General features: G+C 40.3%; 1 protein-coding gene across 1 annotated transcript in view; it reads left to right on the top strand.

The window, feature by feature from the left end:
• Nucleotides 1-5128: 5128 nt before the first annotated feature.
• The window catches only part of EGF (epidermal growth factor), a 67793-nt gene continuing 49586 nt past the window's right edge, over nt 5129-23335 (top strand). The window contains exons 1-4 of the mRNA XM_009904863.2: nt 5129-5560; nt 15148-15279; nt 19012-19211; nt 21053-21234. Of these exons, the coding sequence (XP_009903165.2) occupies nt 5434-5560; nt 15148-15279; nt 19012-19211; nt 21053-21234 (641 nt within the window). The 5' untranslated portion in view covers nt 5129-5433. The remainder of the gene's footprint in view (nt 5561-15147; nt 15280-19011; nt 19212-21052; nt 21235-23335) is intronic.

Consider the following 23335-nt stretch of genomic DNA (forward strand, 5'->3'; position numbering starts at 1 on the left):
CCCAGAACTCATGAGCTAAGAAGTGGAAAAGTAGCAATACTTGTGATAGATGGGCTCCAAATAAGAACCTATGGATTGATATTTCAAACCCTAGTCTTCCACTAATATTGGGGAAGGTGGTTGAATTCTTAGCAACACTGAAAATCAGTGACATCAGATTTCAGATAGTGCTTTGCTCTGAGGGATCTTTTAGAGTGGCTCTTCTAGTATGCACACCAGAAATCATTTGACTGTGGGTGAAGCAGAGCTGTCCCTGGGATGGACACAGCAAATAACTATGAGAAAGATGCATTTTTGGACCCTGACAGTGAAGCAATGTCATGCCATCTACTAAGATCTTCCCTTAAATGTTTTCACTTAGAGAACTGAGCAGACCTTATTCATGGTAACAAATGACTTGCTTTTATCTTTGGTTTTATCTCCACCTCAGCTAAATGACTCCTTCAACATGCTGCTTTAGCTAGTTCTTTATGTCTGCTAATGCACTCATCTAACATTGATGAATGTCCTAAGTCAGCTATGTGGCTTCCCCAGAATGTTTCACTCTTGTTCTGACTGTCTGGATATGAGAGACAGCATATTTAACTGGCTTTCTGGATGCTTCTGTGGATTCCAGTGTGGTCTAGCTGATGAAGTAAGTATTCACTGTAGAGCAGCTGGTGAAAGGTACCCATTAAAATGTTAAATGTAAAACTGCTTCAAACAATAAGGTCAGTTAGAGTTAACAGTATGGTTTTAACATGGATTTGGGGGTCTTTGTCTTTCCCTTAAGATCAGATTGCAATAGGAGAAATGGAAACCTTAGCAGAAAGGACGTGAGACCCAAACTGCCCCCTCAAATCTCATAGGTATTTGCTGTAATTGCTGCTGTGAAGCAAATTGGGACACCTGGAAAGGGATTACCTACAGTAGTACCAGAGTTTTATAAAACTTCATGATTTAAAGCCCCACTTTTTAATTAATTTTACTAATAAATTAAGTTACAACATCCTCCCAGCCAAATATAATCTCCACATTGTTGGAGCAAACAAGGAGTGACATGCTTGAGGACAGAACCAGAATGGCCATCATACCTCAGGAGGAGATTTCAGGCATCCCTGCCTTTTTGACGATCCTCTCTGAGGCTGTGCCTCCTCCTGCACCTAGTGTCCCTTTAGTTAGAATTCTGCACAATGCAGGGGCAGCCTGCTGAAATGCCATTAGCAACACTGAATCACAGAATCACTTTGGTTGGGAAAGACCTTTAAGAGCAAGTCCAACCATTATCTAACTCTGTTAAGTCTGGTGCTAAACCATGTCCCTCAGCACCACATCCACGTGTCTTTTAAACACCTCCAGGGATGGGGATATAAACACCTCCCTGGGATGCCTGTTGCAGTTTTGGAAAGACTTTTCATGAGGAGGTTTCTTCTAATATCCACCATAAACCTCCGCTGGTGCAACTTGAGACTATTTCCTCTCCTCCTGTCTCTTGTTACCAGGGAGAAGAGACCAACCCATACCTGGCTTCAAGCTCCTTTCAGGGAATTGTAAAGTGTGGCAAGGTGCCCCTCAGCCTCCTTTTCCCCAGACTAAACAACCCCAGTTTCCTTAGCTGCTCCTCACCAGACCTGTTCTCCAGATCCTTCACCAGCATTGTTGCCCTTCTTGGGACCTGCTCCAGCACCTTAATGTCTGTCTCATAGAATTTGCTTTGGAGGCAACACCTTTTCTGTCATGTACATGGGCTGGGGCCATCAGGGAGGGTCTGGAAGCTGTTTCATGTGATCTCAGAGTTTCTCACTGCTCTATTTGTACTAGAGATTGCCACTACATGTTTCCTAAGCTATTCCAGTGAACTCTTACACTTAATTATTAACCTCTGCTGGCAATAACTAGGATTGTGGTGACTATAAAACATAATTTTAAACAGATTAGAATATGCCGAAGGCCAGAGTCAAACTTTCAGAGGCTGACAGAAGTAGTCCAAGCCCTGATAAGTTGGTGTAATGTCTAGTAAGGAAGAATAAAAAACCAATATATGAGTTAAACAATGCGCTAATTACTACCATATAGATACTGAGAGCCCTGGGAAACTGATGGAGGGCTCTGTTTGCTTCCAAGTTTAGAAACAGCCAGAACATACTGTCCTTGAACTAGGCAACAGAAGCTTTTTATCCGGTTAGGGGAGAAGACCCTCTCCATTTGAATCACTAGCTGGTCTTTCCAGCTTTGGTGAAGAAAGCCCTCCAAGCTAGCTGAGATAGCAGGAATTTCAGAACAAAGGAATAAATTGTGTGTTTGTTGTTTAATTAATCAGTTCCTTGAGTCAGCTGGTAAAATTTAACTATATTTGATATACTGGGACAGGTAACTAAGATCACTTGGACTGATTCTATGGTAAGCCTTGGAAATGAGACTGCTGAGCTGTTTTAGTTGAATTTATCAGATGAGTGTTAGACTAACATAAATGACTGTGCTTCATACCCGTAGGTGAACACAATAGCTTGCTTTGTTGGAAAATGAGCAACTTTTTAATTGCTAAAAGGCTTTAGGAGCGAAGGGATTCTTGTCTGTGTTATGCTGAACCATGAGGTGAAAAATGTTATGTTTGAGAAGTTTAGATGTGGTACAGCCTGGTGTAGTTCAGATTTTATTGAGAACTTTCTGGTTTGGTCTAAGGGGAGGTGATTGGTTCAGTAGACTTTAAAATAACTTTCTTACATCCTTAGACCTAGATCATATTGTACCATATTGTGGGTCTGTTTTCAGTCTGACTTATATTTGTTTTTAAGGGTTAAAAAAAAATAAAGAGAAAGTAATTCTGCTACTAAGAAATTTTTCCAACTGTTTTTAAACCCTCCCTGCACTTCTACAATGTTAAAATTAATGACTTTGTTAACCACTCTTTACTTGGCTGCAGTGAAAGGATCTTTTCTTCCATAAAAAAACCTCATTGTGGTGTTGGCATGTCAGACAGTTTTGTCTTCAATTTTACTTTAAAGAAAAAACCCAGAAATTCTGGTACAGGTCTTTGTTTTTTGAGTAAAGACATGAGGAGGAAATGGAGCAGTGGGGTGAAGATGTGTATTAATGAGAGATTAAAAGAATGTAAGACACAAATGTCTTCTGGCTTTTAATAGGAAAGGGGGAGCTTATTCATTTGGTCTCCTTCTGAGTCTGCCCTGGAAGTGGTCAGGGCTGTTTTGGGACAGCCACCCTCATGGTCTAGCAAACACTCTGCTGGTGGCTGCTCACAAAGAAGCGACACATTCCTTTTGAGCTGTTTAGGTTGTGTGCTCCCAGCTTCAACACTGAAAAAAAGTTGTGTGAGTTGGGAGCAATGGCTGCAGAATTAGCAAAAAAGAGGTTCATGCGGAACGTACCACAGCTCCTGGGTAGGATCCTCTAATCCTAGATGGGATGGCATTATACTGTTCTTTCACATTGGTTGCCCTTTTGTATTATGAGGGACTATTTGGAGAAGCAAATGCTGTTTGGCATGAGTCTGGCCCTGCATAATTCACATTGCTGTTATTGTATTTTATAGCATGCAGGATGGAGGCTTGGTTCTGAACGGTCTATGGAAATGTGGCTGCCATTTGTCAGTCTGTATTGAATGAGTTACATTTACTGGAGCAGTGAAGACTGAGCGAGCAAAGTGTGCCTACACACAGGCAGGAACATCAAGAAACAGTTATGTTTAATGAAGTGTTGCCAAATTTATTATCAAGTTTCATGTTTCTTGCTTTTTTTTTTGACAGTGCAAGCCTGGGCTTCTAGCAATTCATACAAATAAATGAGGTTGTGGTGAAAATTCTCAGAGTTGGGACTTGTACAGCTGTAGGTTACCATCTGATGCTGCTCCTGTAGTCAGCACAACACTGCAGAAATTAAGAAGAAGAAAAAAAAAATAAAGGCAGGGGAAGAAAAAGGACAGAACCAGAAAGCCTCACAGTAGTTATCTCAACAAAGCCTGGCACAGTCAACCATTTAAACATCTGCTTAAACCTCAGCACAGTCAAAATTCAGCAGATCACTTATGATTATGCTCTAGAGAACTGCTGTCTGTGCCAAAGAAGTGGGACAAAGGAGAGGCTTTTTCAATACAAAATAATTATCAGTTTGATGCTCCTGGTGCTTCCCTAGTTGATATTCCTTAACAAAACAGGTGTAAAAGAGCACTGCATCACATAGCAACCTCTTGCACCACTCAGGTGTGCGTATAAATGACCCCAACATGTCATCCATTCAAGGTGCAGGCTTAGAACGTGTTGCCTCAGTCTCAGACAAGAAGTATTTTCCTGGAACTGTAGAAGGGCCAAATGCAGACCTGAGAGAGATCAGAGAATGGTGTGGGTTGGAAGTGACCTCTGGAGATCATCTAGTTCACCAGGAACAGGTTGCACAGCAATGATGGCTTCAACTTGAAATCAGAATTACAAGCACATACTCTAGATCTACACTGGACTTAAAGCCAATTTTTATTTCCAGTTGAAATGTATCAGAGAAAGCAAAGGGATTTTTTTTTTTTTCTCCTTTTTGCATGAAATTTTCTGATGACTAAGTTTGTTTCTGCTAGTAAAGCACATTACAGTGTTGAAGTAATAGTGATTGACAGGCATGGCATAAACCTGCCTGCAACCTCTGAGAAATAAAGCTTAGCTGGCATGCAGCAAGGTACTTCTCAAGCTGGAGGAGAGGCTTTCTAAATAGACTGTATTTATTATGGGTAGCTGGCTATCTGCATTCTGGCTCAGTTCCCTGTGAGGAATCGACCACGTTACTATTTGCAAACACAGGGTTCACTCAAGTGGTACTAAAAAGAGAAGAGGTGGGGCAAGCAGCGCTTTAAAAAGAAAAGAGGAGTCCGTCCAAGTTTGTATGTGAAAAGCAGCTGCATTTTGCAGAAGGAGGGTACCTGGAGATCTTGCTCCCTCTACTCTACTGAGGGTTGTGGGGAACAGCTTTCCAAGATTTAAGATTTTTTAAACAGCAGCTTTGGCTTTTGTGAGGAAATCTGCAGTGATCCTTGTGAGCTTTGCTTTTAAGCTGTGTTAGATTTGTGACAAGAGTTTCAGGCATTTCATACTTGGCTTCCAAAAAAGAGGGGGAGGGTGGGGGGGAAGAAAGGAGGGGAAAGAGAAGGGAAAAAAGAAAATAAAAAAGAAAAAGAACAAAAGAAGGAAGAAACGAAAGAGGGACTGAAAAAAACCTGACGTCTGCAGGGAAGAAATCTCCCAGGAATTTCTTCAAGGTTATAGTCAGACAGAGTAAGGGCTAAAGTGACAAGAAAAGCAAGGCAAAGATAAAACTTGGTATTGTGATAAGATGTCTGAGTATCAAGTGGGAGACTACAGAAACCTTTTGGGATTACATATGCTCATCTTGTCTTGGATATGACCGAATACAAGTTATTTTTCCTCTAGTGACAGTTTAAACCCCCTCAAGATTATGTTTCTCTTCCTTGTTGCTTTTTTGCCACTGTTTTTTGAAATTGGTTTTGTCAGCCTCTCAGCTCTGCAGCACTGGAACTGTCCTGATGGATACAGATTAAAGACTGAAAACTCTGCTTGCATAGGTAAGTTGCTGACCACAGACGGAGAAAACTGCATTTGTATTCTCTTAATTGAACTTTGTAATTTTCAGAGTTGGCTTGTTGTTTTTTTCCCCCCCTCAGATTTCTTGTTCATTTTACTGGCAGAACTTAGAAATCAGCTTCTCAATGTCTTTTGCTTCTCATGAAACCAATAGAGTAAATGCTCTTTAGTTTGTGTTTCAGAAATCACTCCCCTGTCTGTTAGTTTACCAGAAAAGAGAGTAAGCTTTTATATGATAATTAAGAGACATGAACTGTTCCCTGGTTACCAGTATTCCTTGCCATAGCTTTAGTGTCTCTGTATTTTCAGTACATGTGCACACATTCAAATATACATTCCATACATGTGCATTCGTGCCTCCATATGCGTAAAAACTGTGTGTGTGTGTAGCTTTTTATTTCTATATGCACAGAGAAAGAATATATTGAGGATTATATATTAGGATATACTAGAAAACTTTAAAACCTATTCTTTTTGCATTTATTTGTGTATGTAGATATGTGTGCCTATATTTAATATTGCATCTCACACAACCCATGAATTCCAGGTGTGTTGGAATCTGTAGTGCTAAAGCCTGGGTGAAATGTGTGACACTAATAGTGGTATAGTTGCCTCCTGTGTTTTGGACCATGTGAAATTCAGGTTATTAAGTGTAAGACAAAGAATGACAGAATGTTTCTCCCTACTCTTCTGCCTTGAAGTCTAATATTTTTTTAAAGAAAGCCAGGGCCAATGAAGTCACAGTCTTTGCAGTGAGGGGATGAGGAAATGCTCTGTGAGGATTCAAGCAAGCAAATATACTTGGAGTTAATGCTTTTGCTAGATTGCTTGAGCTTCAGAGGCTCTGACTCAGTTCTTGAGATGATTCCAGCAATTTAATAACAGGTGCCTCCTCTATGCACTCTGCCAAGAAATACCATCCTGTAAGCAGAAAACAGAAGTATGCATATTGAATACTCTTAAAACAAGAGAGGTGGAGCTAGGTAATTTTATGTACAAATGATAAACCTGATCAAATATTTATTGGAAAGCCAAACACACCTAGAGTGCTTCCATACTGATGCTTGGATTCAATTGAGAAACACCCTCGGGAAAAGAACATCCCTACTGCTACCTCTCACTGTGCTTGTCTGCCTGTTGCAGAGCACTCTAGAGCTGCACAGACCGGAGACCCTTCAGGCCAACCTAAGACAGAAGGTGTGCCTACAGAAGAATGCCTATCCTCTCTACTATTGATAGCCATTTGTACCATGGGACCAGACTAGACCTGGCTCTTTGGAACCTCAACCTAAAATATAGGCAGTGTATATGTCGTGTAGTCAGCAACTGTTGCACTTAACTCAGCCTCTCTTACAGGTCCACACTATATGCTGATGTATATGTAGCTTCCACAAGCTAGTTTGGTGTGTATTAGTCATCACTTCTACATTGCTGGGTAATTCAAGTAAGAGCTCACATGTAACAGGAGAATCCTACTGACATGAAAGGAATTGCTATTGTTTAGTAAGTTAAAAGGCACTCTAAATATTGGCATTCAAAAGGCTGAAAAGATATCTTTTTTTAATTTCAGTTTATATATTTCACATGCTGATGCACATCACCCTTCCAATAATGGAGGGAGAGCCTACCTTGCCTTATGTTTTGTTTGTTGAAAACCAGATACATTCAGCTGCTGTATGACTGGAGAGACTCTATGTAAAGCACCAAAACCAGATTGGGTGGCAGTTCAGCACACTCTGCAAGAAACAGTAAGAGAAGTAGTCTGTTGTCTAAGAGCTAATGCTGTTACAGCATACTCTGAGCAATCCCATACAATACACATTGAATGAAAAATTATTTGCACTAGGGTGTCTGCTTAATGGGAGACCACTGGATTACAGCAGATCAAATGAAAGTGAAGCTTTGATATGAAATTGAAGGCTGAAGGATGCTTTGGTGGAATGAATTTATCTTGTTCTTTCCTCTGTGTACTGGATACCAGTCATGTTCTGGCCAGAAGACTGGATGTAAGATATTCTGGTTCATTAATTATGTGAGAGAGGGGGTGCAGTGGTAGCAAGTGGTAGGAAGCTGGAGGCAGGCTTTGAAGGTAATAGTGGGAATAAAAAGGGTGAGTGGGAGACATGACTCATAGCACTGAACTGTGAATGGTGACAGCAAGCTGAACTTGTGGCTTGGCCACCATTCTTGGTCAGCTGTAATAAATATACCAATTGTAAAATGTTCTTTAGCGTCTGTGACCGTGGTGGCATCCTGCCAGCCATGAGGACTATCCTGAATTGAGGTGTCTGCTCTCTGATGGTGAACTCTTACAAATGGCACTTACTGGGAAGTGTGTAGGCTGATCTAGATTTGTTTTCCATTCTGCCATCACAGATGAAGGTCTAGGCTGTGCTCTTCTTACACTGCTAAACAGTTCACTTCTTAATTATTTCCTTTTATTTCTAGGGATATTCAGAGATCAAAGACCTTCTCATCCTGTAGAAGGATAATGAAATCTAACCCTATGTCTCACATAATTTTATAGAGTTATATTAAGAGAGAGAATTTGAGTCTTGGTATGCAAAGGGAGAAGAAGCCTTTCAGAGGGGACATGTGTCCCACAACAATAACTTTTATAAGAGAAATAAAGGAGAACAGACCATGAGGTCAGAACAAGGTTAGTCTGGTGAATGAACATATCAATTATCAGCAAGTTATGGTAGAATTGGAAGCATTTCTGAAATTTTTGACATTGCCACACTGACTTAATCATGTCAGGAGCCTCCCTTCTGACAAACAGAATTGAGAGGCACCCTTGCAGTTGGAGTAGATGATCTCTAATATCCCTTCCAACCTAATCCATTCTGTGATTCTGTGAATAGGAACTCAGTTACCTTTAAATAACTCATCTTTTTTATACCACATTGAAAACTCAGAACCTACCTTTCAAGAAAAATGGTCTGGGCTATCCAGAAATTATTATTCCTACAAGGAAAAAACGTGTGCCTAGCTGGTCTTAGGAGAGCTTTGATTTGCCTGTGCAAGCATACGTGACACACCAAAGGATCAGCCTTATGCCTACTGGAATTGGTTGTCTGTGGCCTCTTGAGGTACCACTTTAACAACACTATTTTTTGTTCTCACATGGCATATATATGCTTTCCTAAGTGTCCCACATGGCACTGTGTATCTGAAAAGGCTCCTAGAACAGTCTTTGCATTATCAGTTTTGGGGAAGTGCCTGTTAATCTAGGGTTACCCTAGGTAAATAGATTATGTTCTGGATACTACAAGACTTTGGCTTCAGGGCTGACTTGAAATGCTCCCTTTGTAAGTTTCAGAAGTGAAGGAAGATAGTTATTTTAACAATAAAAATAAAAGAGTGTATGAAAGTATTGCAGATCTACCTAACTGTAGATTCTTAAATTCTGTATGCCTGCTAACTTCTGACATTAACCGACCAGATCTTCTCACTTCTTCAGGGCTAACATGCTGCACATTCCTACAGAGATACAGCCTGTAATTGAAGGTGACAACTGCAGCTATCTAGGCCAGCTTTTTGGTCAGATGCTTCTCTGTGTCTCAAGTGTTCCTCCTTCCTTTCTTGCTGTTCACCGCTCTTCAGCCACGGAGCACTGGTGATGCAGAATTTTAAGTTATTCCTCTTTGTATTACATCTTTAAATTCACTTGATACTTGAAAATATTGTTAACAAAAACTAATTGAGAGTTCTTCAGCATGGGTCTGAACCTACAGACAATTCCTTAGAAGATTCCCTTTAAATTTTCTGGAAACTGGATCCAGCTGAATGTGGTCAAATACTATCTTTAGCTGCAAAAACTTAGATGAAAGTAGGAAGGGAGCAAATATGCTGTCAGAAACAACAGAGATGGTGTCACACACCACATGAAGCTTGATCCTAAAGAGGGCTAAGGAGCAGACTCCAGCATCAGTGACTAATACCAGACTTACTTTTTTGCTCAGTGGAAAACAGCAGGTATTCATTTTGTGTTCTGTTTGAAACAAAGCTGCCTACGTTTTAAAGTCTGCTTTGAAACCTGGCTATAAAAGAAGGTAGATGACAGTATTTACTGATGCCTTTCAAAGAGATGATAGTCTCATGAACTTCATCTTTGAAAAGCAGGCCATGTTGGAAGTTGCATGATCTAGGAAGTAATGGTCCATTTCATAGTTACTAATTTACATATAGGATTTATTTCAAAGATAAACCATATATATTTATTTCCATTCTAATGCCCAAACTCTTGAGATATGAGTCCAGAAAGGCAGAAAATTAAAGATGTTGCAGTATATTGAGATCTCTGAGCTGTGCCTCCTCTGTTTTATTGTGACCTGCTGATAGATGGAACATCTTTTTTCATTCTGCCTGTGGTCTGTTCTTTGAGCTCTGTGCTTTTAGCAAAATAGATAAAAGGGATGGGCTGCTTGCTTTGTAGCCTGGATAAAATGTCATGTTCAGTCTTGTTGAAAAGATTATAGTGGTGGCTAGATGTAGTGAATTGAACTAATCCCCAGTCCGACACCATAGGAACCAGATCTGTATGAGGTTATTTGTGTGTACTGCACATATATTTTTAATGTATATAATGTGTGTATTTGGGAATATCAAAGGCAAGTTCTGGCTCACTGTGGTTTCTCTGTGTCCCTGCCAGGCATATTAATGCTTCACCTTCTACAATCAGAGCATTTCTCAGGACTCTCAATAAAGTAGCATATTTGTATGCAAAGTCATTGAGAGCTGCCAACATCATGATGACATGATTCATCGTTTTTGCTGATTCTCAAGGCATTTTTTGCATAAAGAAGCCTTTGAGAATGAAGCAGAACCTCATTCTTCCTTTCAGGGCTGGCTGTCAGGGCGCTGCAGACAGCTTTTGTGTTCACTAAGCCGATTTCTTTCACAGGCTAAAGTTCCCACTGGGGGATGTGGTTGCCAGGACACGTTGAACAGCTACAGCAGGGTGCAGCTCAACATTTCACTTTGGCACTATCAGTGCAGGTGAAGGCACTGCTGGCTATACCTGATGGAGGGTTTTATGACTGAGGTCCCCTAACCGTTAAGAAATAGGTTTGAGGTTTTTTTCTCTATCTTTCCTCTTTTCCCTCTTTCTCTCTCTTTGTTTTTTTTTTTTTTTTTTTTTTTTTTTTTTTTAATACTTAAGCAAAGAGAGCACTTTAAGCACAGGACCCACTTCCATTGTAAGCACCATAAAAGCTGAACATTCACAGCGTTGCAGCATGTTTTACAATAGTGCTGTGTCTGTGGGTCCTTCCTGTTTACCTCTGGAAGGGGCATTACCCAGTGACTGAGCTGTCTATTGCTAGTGTGCCCCTCATTTTTTATTGGGCACTTATTCTTCCACTATAGCCATTCTTCTGCTATAGCCTTTCTTACCCACCATAAGCATTCTTTCACTACAGCTTTTCTTCAGCTAGGGTGATTGCATGCTTTTCAGTATGTCTGGGATTTTCTTTATTCTGTGAACTCTGGCAGTGATGAAAATGGGCAGATTGATAACCCTGAAATCCTCTCTTCATGTACAGTTACTGGGGAGGCAGTGTAAATTCTTGTAGCCTGATTAATCAACATGCTTTTTCTTGGAGAGGCAGTTTTGTGCACTCATGTAAAGCCGGAAAATCCATCCTGTATATAACAGATTATTGTTCAGTTACTGTGGTACATAGCTCAGTAACCTGTGCTGGGTTAAAGTGTGCCTTCCCAGTCTGGTCTCTGTTTGAGAATATCCACTGATGTTTTTCACTCCTTCCCAGCTTTTCTTGGTAGCTAATTCATTCAGTGGAACACATTTCCTGTTAAAATATTGAATTAGAATCATAGAATGTTTTGGGTTGGAAGGGACCCTTGAAAGTCATCTTGTTCAACACCTTTGCAGTGAGCAGGGAAATCTTTAACATAGAAATGTCTGCATTTAATGCCTACATTTGATATCCCTGGCTTCACTTCTCAGGCATCAGTCCTTATCAACTCTTTCCTGCAAAAGATAATAGTCTCCTTTAGAAAATCTTTTTCTTTGTGAAGGTATTTATATACTGGGATCAATCCTCCCAAGATTCTTTCTGATAATCTAGGCAGACTAAGCTCTTTAAGTATCTCACATAAAGGCAACTTTCTTTACCATCAGATCAAGCTTTTTATCCTTATTGTACACACTTTCTAATTTCTGTGGATCCTTTAACAACCTATATCTGAGAAATACAAACAGCATGCCAGTAAAGCCTCATACAGAAGTAAAATAATTTCCCCACTGTCACTCACTTCTCCTGTGTTTATGTGTTGCGGTTTGAATTTTCTTGCCCAATAAAATACTAAGAGGTCAGCAGATGGACACAAATCCTTTTGAGAGTAAGCAATCTGTACAGCAGGCCTGTATTTTTAATTTTTATTTAATGTGCTCTTTGTTGTGATAAAATATTAGTTCTTTCATCAATGTTTCACATTCCTTAGTCAAATGGCCTCTGCCTTTGGCAATCTTACCTCTACACAGTTGCCTTTATCACCCATACTTGTGAGTTCTTCAGAGCAAATGACATCAACTTTATTCACCAAGCCACTATTATCATAAAAGTGTGTTGACTAACATAAGGTGCATGGCAGTCTTTATCAACAGCGCCTTCTGTGGGGGACTGTGTCCCCCGGACTGGATGATAAAAGATGAGAAACTGCAAGGAGAGTTGAAATGGGAACCACCTGCAGTGGCTTAATAAACAACTCCTGTAGATGAGATGAGAGTCACCTGCGCTACCTTAATAAGTATTGTCAGCCAGTAAGAAGAAGGAGGTGGTTAACCAATGCCTTGCAACCACACCCAGAGGAGAGCTATGAATGCAAGCTGCGTGAAGGCAGTCGTGAGTCTGGTGGGCTTGCTGCCACGGGCAGGAGCTCTTGACCTGGGCACTCCTTACCCCCCCAGCTTGAATTCCACCCTCGTCGCTGTGGGTGCTGCGCTGAACCCTACAGCGACAGCCTTCCACCTGCTTTTGTGCTGGTGACTAGATCACATAACTGCCCAACTTAGCCAGTTACTCCATTTGAAAACCAGTGTATTAGGGAAAAGCATTGATGCCCACCTTCCTGTCTCTGCTAACACTGACAGCAGCTGTGACAATGAGTTGAAATCACCCAAGCCATCCCATCAAAGGGCCCTTTAATTTTTTCAGAATAGAATAGAACAGAATTAACCAGGTTGGAAAAGACCTTTGAGATTACTGAGTCCAAGCTATCATCCAACACTATCTAATCAACTAAACTATGGTACCAAGCACCCCATCCAGTCTCTTCCTAAACACCTCCAGTGATGGTGACTCCACCACCTCCCTAGGCAGACCATTCCAATGGCCAATCTCTCTTTCTGGGAAGAATTTCATCCTCACCTCCAGCCTAAACCTCCCCTGGCATAGCTTGAGACTGTGTCCTCTTGTTCTGGTGCTGGTTGCCTAGGAGAAGAGACCAACCCCCACCTGTCTACAACCTCCCTTCAGGTAGTTGTAGACAGCAATAAGCTCTCCCCATCCAGGCAATATTAGCCAGGAGTAGCTAGTTTAAAATTGTCAGTTTAGTGTTTACAATTTCTGTATCCCATTAATAAACTTCTAAGCCAGTCAAACCTTTCTAGAGGGGATTTGGAGGAGTTACTCCTTGAAATCTGTGGAGAATGGCATGTACGTCCCTGGTACATGTGGAAAAACATGCTCCTGAAAGCTGATTGTTTGAAGAAGATTGTGGGTCAGAATTAGAGTGCTTTATGGAATTAAGTTGCTGAAAATGCTTCTGCTTTATCTTCTTGAGGCAATGGTTTAGGGGTGAACCTTGTAGAGTAGGATTATCGGTTGGACTTGGTGATCCTGAGGGTCCTGAATGAATGAATGTTTCTGTGATTCATAAGCTGTTCAACAGAAATCAGTTGTAAGTGTTCTGACTGCATTTCATATGTTGTCAGGTTAGGTCATCTTCTATGTGGAACATAATGTTGTCCAAAAACTCTGGAAACAGTATGGAAATGTTCCTTGGTCTGTAAAGACACATTAGGAGGCTGTAAAGCATTGATGATCCTTTTGAATAGCTTTGATATCTAACACAGAAGAAATTCCTTCACATGGATTCTTTGAGCAGTTAGTGGAGACAGGTCCTGAGACCCATGGGATATCAGAGCTCTGGTCACTTACCTCTCTCTAGGCTACTGAGAGAGAAAGTTTCATTCAGAGTGCTGGTGTGAGTTGTTTAAATTGCAGCTCCTCATAGTTATCATGAGGTGACATTTCTGACCTTATTTGAACTATAGGAATCCTCACCTGGCATAGCCTTCCTGAAGCACTGTGATAATTTGCACTTGATACAAATGCTCATCTAAGTTATCAAAAGCGAAGCTCCTCCATTGCCCTAAATTCTTGATCAAGAATACAGGAGAAAAAAAAAAAAAAAGGTAAAATTGCTGTGAGCTATACTTGGAGTACCTCAATACATATATGTAGTTCCAGTTATTCATAAAATGTCCTTTAGTGATTTAATCAAAGATTCTCTTTGGTTATTAATCAATGCCCTTTAGTGACTTAATCAAAAGTGCCTCTTAAAAATAATCCACGTTCCTTTTTCCCCCTGCATGTACAAAGCCAGATGATAAAACCCAGAACAAAAGCCACTAATATCAGATAAATCTTGGGCAGGGGAAAAGTTGTTCCTTAGAGCAACCCTCACAGTGGTTGCTCTACAAGAATACAACATGTTCTTGCAATACAAGAAATGTATTGAGATATGATACTATCATAGAGTGAACACTTTGGGAAGTTACTATCAGATGCATTTGTTTTCAGTAGGAACTCAAGAGTATCTACATTTCCTGGCACAATCATCTGTACCATAATTCTATCAAATATCTGAGCCTAAAGGCTCTAGCCTCATCTAATCATTAAAAGCCCAATTACTGTTAAGTTTGTTTGTTGCCTGTATTAGGGCTTGTTGCTGTCAGAACATGGTGGGGATTGTGGTGTTTTGTATGTGGCTTTGAGATTTGACTCAAATCAAAATGAGCTCCATGTGGAACTCAGTGCTGTGGCAGCCTGTTTGCTGCTTTGCTGTTTTGCAAACTTATTGGCAGTATTATTCCTGTGGAAAGAGAGACAAAAGCAGAAGCAGCTGGAGGCAGCAATCACATAGCAAATCATAACACAAACCACAGAAATGGGGTACAGGACATGTCTGTGCCCTGTGTTTGGGCAATTAGAGACAAGAGTGATCAAAGTTTCTTCAGGAAAAAAAAATTTGTTTGAAAATAAATAAATAAACAGTTTATTTAGAAATAAACAACAGACAAAACAATAATTCTGAAACCAATCATAGAACTGTTTTGGTTGGAAAAGATCTCTAAGATCATGGAATCCAACTGTCAACCTAAGACCATCACGAAGCCGTACAGCCATTTCTCTCTCCTCTTCTACTGATGGGATAATAAATGATGTGACCAATTTGTTATTAGATAACTATGTCAAGGGTATTCTTTCTCTTTTCTCTTTGCCACTTTTGCTATCTGAATTGTCCTGATCTGTTTCAGATATTGATGAATGTCTTGAAGGTGGTTTGGGAACCTGTGGCCAGACCTGTATCAATGTTCCAGGGTCCTATATCTGCTCCTGTTTGCCTGGCTACACTTTGGGTATCGATAAGCGGTCTTGCTATGTGAATGGTAAGGTCATTTTCTTTTTTTTTGATGATGGAAGAAGAGCTTTAGAGATGTAGGTAACATTGTTTTTCAATGTTAACCATGCCTGGCTGGTCCCTGCTGGACAGCAACTGGTGTTGGAAAAACTCCCTATTTTACTGTGTGGGTAAGTGACAATGCCAAAAGGGGTGCAACAGAAGAGTGATGGTGAAGAATGGAAAGTATGGTGGTGGTAAGATGAATGAACATATGAAAAGACATGAAAACAAAGAAATAAAGCTAAAGAATGACTTCCTGTTTAGCAGCCATTCTTTCTGGGTTCTTGGAGCTGTAAACTCTCTTATCCCATCATTACTAATTCTAGGAAAACACAGCAGTATGCCAGATTTTGCTGCTTTTGCCTCTTTCAATTTCTTGGCATTGGTGTCTTTCCAGTATGTTTAGGCTCTGTGCTGTGAAATCACAAGCAGAAAGTCCTTATTTTTAATTTGGTCCATTCACAGTTTCTTAATGAGTGCTATTGTGAGTTCTTTCTCTCTCTCGCTCTGTCCTGAGTGTACAAATTGATTTTTGAATGTCTAAGATGAATTAAATTTTAGAAGGTTTTTTTTCCCCTTCTAAGAGGCAAATAGCCACAGTTAAAGCCTTTGAATAACCCTCAATTAGTCCTCAACAGATGCTACCCAGGGTAAAAAAAAATCTAATTGGATTTTATTGATTGGTTTAATCTTATATTGCATCTGGACTGTGAGGTGGAAGTGCTCTGAAGTTCACCTCTCATCTCTCCATCTTGGTTTCGTGAATGTCTGGGTTTGGTTCCTGTCTGGGATATGCCACAGCTCCCTTGCTCAGACCTTCTTTTTCAGAGTTAGGATGTGACAGGGCATGTTTTTGACCCAAAAAATAGGAGACGTACTTGAGTCTCTAAGTGTGTGGCTTTTTTAACCAAGAACATATCCAAAAGTGTTCTATGTAGTTCCAAACTGGCACCAACAGAATTACTTCATCTCCTAGAATTATGATTATTGATAGCAACATGTGACTCATGAAGACCCAAGCCAGAATCTTTGTTCTGCCTAAATATCTCCAGCCCCTTAAGTAGAAGTTTTAACTTTCTTTTACTCAAATTTCTTTTACACTCCTCATTTCTGAAGAAGTGTGAAAACAAATAAATAATTTTACAACATTTGTGCACAGGTGTCTTTCAAAGAACAAACCTTCCTTGATACTGAAGAACTTGGGCTTTTTTTGTAGCATTGTTACTAACCTTTGTAGCACCAGTAGAAAGCAGCTGATGGTTCAGGAGCTACTGTGATGGATAAGGAACACTTATGTTAAGTATAATCTCCTCTGTAGAGGATATTTCAATTGGGTGAAGTGCTTTAAAGAGAGGGAGTTCTCAGATGCAGGTGTCACCATCTCTGGAGGGGTTGAAGAGGGGATTGGACGTAGCACTTGGTGCCATGGTCTAGTCATGAGGTCTTTCGTGACAGGTTGGACCTGATGATCTTTGAGGTCTCTTCCAACCTTGGTGATACTGTGATACTGTGTTTACTTGTTCATTAATGCCCTGATAAAATTAAGTCCTAAATCTGACTGGTGCTTCTGCAATCAAAGCTAGACTTTTTCCAATTACAACCATCATTCATAGGCACCTGATAAGAAATTCAGAGCATGGGAAGGACCAAAACCAAGTATATAAGTGCTCTTGGTCAACTAATTGTTGAAAATGCAGGCAGAAAAGCTGTCAGATTCATGAGATAAATTGATCTTGCTACATTTCACCCTTCATTTACCATTTCCATAAAACAAGTCTTCACAATTTGAATATTGTCACACAGGGTTGCTCAGTGCAACTGGCAGCAGAAAAAGGGAGTTACTAAAATCCTAGAAGCAGCTGTTGGAACTGGGTGATAACTTGAAAAGCTCAGATACAAACCAGGCTGTTAATGTAGAAACAACATGCTTCATGTGAGCAGAAGGAAATTACATCTTGGGTGGTTGTCATAACTTCCTTCATCTAGAGAGACCAAAATTGCTCCCATTCCTCTGCTTTGAAAGTGGTTGAATTAATCTTGCAACCATGACGCAGGTAGAGCATCTGGCTGAAATGTGTAAAAGTGATATCTGTTGAAAGTCTTAGGGTATTTGCTAGTGATAAAGCTACTTAGTTAACAGGTTGCAAAATTGGTCAATAAACCCAGTTTATTTTTCAAAGGTATAAGTGCAAGAAAACTGGTGGTAGAACATCTTTGATGACATCCATCCCTGATAAATGGAGAGCTGCTTCTGCATTACAAGATCAGTTTAACAGCTGATTAGAAGGCTTGAAAGCTGTAATTCTATTTGATCTCTATCAATAATTGCACTCCAAATCACTCAATGGAAATACTACTTGTCTGCTATTTCAGTCAACCACATATTCATAAAAACCCTCACCATTACCACCACAATGGACTTTCTTCTTGAAATGTTGTTTCTAGAATAGAATAGAATTAGCTAGGTTGGAAAAGACCTTTGAGTACAACCTATCACCCAACACTATCTAATCAACTAAACCATGGCACAAAGTGCCCCATCCAGTCTCTTCTTAAACATCTCCAGTCATGGTGACTCCACTACCTTCCTGGGCAGCCCATTCCAATGGCCAGTCACTTTGGAATGATGCATTAAAGACTGGGCTGTATGCCTCCTCATTTTTATTTAGTTATTTTCAATTAGACAAAAAAAAAAAAAAAAGGTTTATTTTTATAATGAAGGCTAAAATGTGTCTGGCTACATAAAAACTTCTTTCCTCTTCTACACACTTGATAGATACCCATACTATTCAATTTGCCCAAATGAAAACCATTGTGATTTGGAGATACAGTGCAGGTTCCTTGGGCAATCTTAACCCTACCCTGGGGTGATACCATAAAAATAACAAAGAGGACTTGATAAAACTGAGGTAGTCCCAGTTTTATTAAATACTACATAGAAGTCCAAACTATTATGTCCCACTAATTGTACTTCCATAACTATTACTTGGTTTTAAGCCTGCATTAGGCTATTTGGGCCACCTTAGCTGCTCATAACTTTCAGCCTTAATTGGATTTCTGGGGGGATAATTGGAACTTTTACATATTTGATGTTAAACTACTGATACACTCTTACCCTTCACTCAGTGTGAATGCAGTTTTTGTCTGGAAGGAGTTGTTGCTGTTGAGCTGTGGAAGTTGTACATAGATGTATTTCAGTTTCCTTCAGCCCTCTGTATCTTAAGACACCTCAACAGTCTCTATAGCTTCTTCCTTTGCCCTGTCTTGTGATGGTAAAAACAAGACTCCTGACTATCTCTCTGTGACAAATTCTTACTATAGCACAATAGCTGGATCAGTCTTCAACTTGGGAATAGAACAGAATAAACCATCCCTGGTATAATTCTTCCAGCCTCTGTTGGCATGCCTACAATGGCTCTTCATGACTCCGTCTGGACTGTAGGGTTTGGGATTAGTGGTAACAACAACTGCAGTCTCAGTTTCATGATTCAAATTTTTGACCTAATTTTCAGCATTAATTGTGAAAGGACCATTAAATTTATGTCTTATTGAACCTCTGTGATACGCCTAGAAAGTTATCATTAAAACATGGAGAGAGATGGTTAGGTCCTGAGCTTTGACTTTGGCTAGTACAATGCTGATGAGAACTTCATGCAGCAAAAATGCAATGCTTATTTATTAAATTGTCTCTTTTGTTTGCTTGTTTTCTCCACACCAGATCCTGCACCATTCCTACTTTTTAGCCATGGAAATGCCATCTTTAGAATTGACACTGAAGGGACCAATCATGACAGATTGGTGGCTGATACTGGTCAGTCAACACTTATGGATTTTCATTATGCAGAAGAAAAGGTGTATTGGGTAGACTCTGAAAGACGATTGCTTCAAAGAATTCACCTGAATGGCACAAAACAAGAGGTAACATAGTTTGTCCTCTGGAATTATCAAACTTAATGGGCATAAAACCCTCTGTAGAAACCACCTGCTCTTTGGGTACACTTCACACACACACACACGCACACCCCCCCACCCCCATCCATTTTTTCTTTTTAATAGCTTCTGCTGTCATAATAGTTATGGTCCTGAGTCAAGGCTGTTTGACTGCTATTCACAGTTCATTAAGTATTTTCTGTGGATCAAGTGAAAGGAAGTGAAAAATGAAGGAGTGTAAATTCAGACAAACAAAAGCTTTGAAGACAATGATGTTTCTATGAGCTTTATATTAATCCCCTGCATCAGGGAAGTTTGTCTTCCAGATTACTGTAGCTCAAGCTGGCACAAGTAGTATGAGAAGAATGTCCTTGGATTCCTACTCATTTTTCCTCAAACCTTTGATTGGTTTCTACAGTTGCAGAAATGTTTCTTTTAGCACTTCACTCTTTGTTCAGGCAAAGTTATGCTGTTCAGTGCATCTGGCTGATTAAAAAGGGGCAGACAGGCTGTTGTGGCTGAACTTTAATGCTGTGAGAGCCTTTTTATTTTGTTTTATTTGAGAAAGATTGGCAGTATTTGTGTATCTATGTGGAGTCTAAATTGATGTATTTTCTGCTGATTTTGTAGGGATCCAGCAATACTGTATTAGGAAGTCTTCCTTCTGTAACAGAACAGGGCTGAGTTCTTCACAGTGTGCAAAATGCAAGAATCACAGAATTGCTTAGGTTAGAAGGGACCCTCTACAACTACCTGAAGGGTGGTTGTAGCCAGGAAGGGGTTGGTCTCTTCTCCCAGGCAACCAGAACAAAGGGACACAGTCTCAAGCTGTGCCAGGGGAAGTTTAGGCTCGAGGTGAGGAGAAAGTTCTTCACCGAGAGAGTAATTTGTCATTGGAATGGGCTGCCCAGGGAGGTGGTGGAGTCACCATCCCTGGAGGTCTTCAAGAGGAGATTGGACGTGGCACGTGGTGCCATGGTATAGTCATGAGGTTTGTGGTGACAGGTTGGACTTGATGGTCCTCGAGGTCTCTTCCACCCTTGGCGATACTGTGATACCTTAGAGATCATCTACTCCAGCCTCCCTGCCATTTGCAGTGATGCCTCTCAACTAGACTTGGTTGCTCAAGGCCTCAGCTGTAGTTAAAATACTTGTCCAGAGTATTTCTTGTGGAAACCTATTTTCCTTTTTGCAGACAGTCATTCACTTCAGAAGAGGTATGGATAAACACAAAGATCAAATCAAAGTGATTAAGAATAAGGAAGAGAGCCTCGCAGAGCCACGAGGATGATTAGGGGACTTGAGCATCTCCCCTGTGAAGAGAGATTGAGATCCCCCGGACTGCCTAGTCTTGAGGAGACTGAGAGGGGATCTAATCAATGTGTATAAATATTTGAGGGGTGGGTGTCAAGTGGATGGGGACAAGCTCTTTTTGGTGATGCACAGTAATAAGACAAGGAACAAAAGGTTCAAACTTGAACATAGAAGATTTCACCTCAACATGAGGAGAAACATCTTAACAGTGAGGGTCATGGGGCACTGGAACAGGCTGCCCAGAGAGGTTGCGGAGTCTCCTTCTCTGGAGACTTTCAAATCCCACATGGTTATTTGCTGTGCAGACTACCCTAAATGATCCTGCTTTAGCGGAGGGGTTGGAACTGATATCTCTGGAGGTCCCTTCCAACCGCTAATATATTGCGCTACTGTGAAAGAGGTGGAGGAATGAAATGGGAAGCTTCAGTCTGGCACTCTGTTCCCTATACTGAAAGTCAAATTTAGGGCAATCATGAGGATGCTTCTTGTCAACACATGTTTTTTTTCAATTACAGAGACTATGTTACATAGACAAAGGCACTTCAGGATTTGCTATTGACTGGATAAATCAAGACATTCTCTGGGCCAACAGACAGAAAGGAACTATAGAAGCCACAGACTTGAATGGGAAGAAACGCAGAGTTCTTCTAAGAGACGTTGGTCGTCCCACGAGGATTACCATTGATGCTGAGCAAAGGTAATTTTAACTAGGTTAGTAATTTCATTGAAATGGACTCAAAATATGCAAAGTGCTATGGTTGTGGTTTGTAGGCTGCTGGAGTGCTCTGTTCATAGTGCATTTTATGTAGTCCAGGTTCTCCCTGAACTTTAGCAAAAGAGGATTAAAGAATAATAAGTATGTGAGAGGTAAATAGGGAAGAGATAAATAGAGAATCAGAAGAGAAAACCCCACCAAAATCTAATGCAGGATCTATACCTCTTGGTCATCAGGGAAATTTTTGCTAGCAAGGAGAGCTAAGGGAAAAGAGGCAGTGGTGGCTCTTAAAGAAAAAAATGCTTCAGGGCAGCAGAAAACAGGATTGGAGCAGCATGGGGAATGATGCCTGCAAATGCTAGGAGTCCCTGTGCTCCAGAACTGGCATGCTTAGAATATAAATTAGGATGTTTTCTGAAAAGAGTTCTGAACTTCCAGTTTTCTTTCTATTTCCCTTTTCTCTTTGACATTTGATGAGAATATTGCTTCTGAATCTACTGCTGCTACTATGTGCCGTTACTAATTTGGCCTTCACAAAGGTGGTACTTCCAGTTTCCAGCCATTTACACTGAGAACCATGCGCATGTGAGGAATTTGGTCAGTATAAGTTGTTTTGGCAGTCTCTCCGTGCTAGTTTCTCTTTAGACCTAAACCTCTTCCATTAAACCTGAAAAAACTAAACCCTTGGAAGAGTCTTTGAAATGCTGTTTTGTACAGTGAAAGCATGGTTTTGTTGGCACATTTCAATTGCAGTAACAGACTGTTGCAAATTAGAATTGCTTAACAGAGTGTGAAAATATTTTAATATCAAGACTTATGTGTTATTTCCTAATACTTTTATGCATAAACCAAGCTTCTGATGCTAGCAGCATCACACACATGTGAAATAACAGCATCATAGAATGGTTTCAGTTGGAAAAGAACTCTAAAATCATTGAGTCCATTTCTCAATCTAAGATCACCATGTCCATTAAACCACATCCCAAAGTGCCATATCCACACTTTTGTTGAACACCCCCAGGGATGGTGACTCCACCACCTCCCTGGGCAGCTGGTTCCAATGCCTGACCACTCTTGCAGGAAAGAATTGTTTCCTAGTCTCCAACCTAAACCTCCCTTGGCACAATTTTAGACAAGTTTATGTCATTCACTTGATATGAGGGAGAAGAGACCAAACCACACCTCATTACAACTTCCTTTCAGGGAGTTGTAGAAAGCAAAGAGGTCTCCTCTCAGCCTCCTTTTCTCTAGACTGAAGAGTTCCAGTTCCCTCAGCTACTCCTTGTGAGACTTATTCCTTACATCATCCATCACCAGCTTTGTTGCCCTCCTCTGGACATACTCCAGCAACATAATGTCTTTTATATATATATATATATATATATATATATATATATTCTCCCTGATTTTTCTTTTGAAGATAGTATTTACCAATTCTGGAACTATTCACAAGTCCTCAAACCCACTGTCAAATGCCACTGTAACATGTTACAAATGGCATCATAGGGATTTATTTGCTCAACATATGTGAAAGTTTGGGGAGACTCAACTGTGTATGTTCACCTAGGTGTGATTGACTGTGCAGAAGAGCTATACTTGTGTGCTTAGAGGGAGGCCAGTAAGCCATCAATAAACTGTAAAGAAAGTAGACTCCAAAAGTCTATTTTTTTTAATGTCCTATGGCAATTTTTTTTTGTATGAAAAGTCTAAGAGCTCTGTTTTTAATTTGGAGTGAATTACTCCCTGTTTACAAGGGAGCAGTAGATAAGGGTGATGCTTTTAAACTAGAGGAGGATGGATTCTCAAGGAGAGAATCTAGACCCAAACATTAATAAAATATAAATGAATGAGGGATAGCTGCATTGGAAGAACTCTAGTTAACTTCAGCCACATTGGTATATCTGGATTCTGAGCCATGAATAATTTGACCTACACTAACTTCAGCTCTTTGCAGCATTGGAGCTATATTTTGACTGTCTTAATTTAATAACAGCACAATCTGGTTTCTATAATTGTAAGGAAGGTATTTGTAAGTTAAGCACTTAAGTGATGTGTTCAGCTAGGGTTTCTGGAGATTGATTCC

This window comes from Dryobates pubescens, chromosome 1 (genome assembly GCF_014839835.1).
Source record: "Dryobates pubescens isolate bDryPub1 chromosome 1, bDryPub1.pri, whole genome shotgun sequence".
NCBI classification, from domain to species: domain Eukaryota; kingdom Metazoa; phylum Chordata; class Aves; order Piciformes; family Picidae; genus Dryobates; species Dryobates pubescens.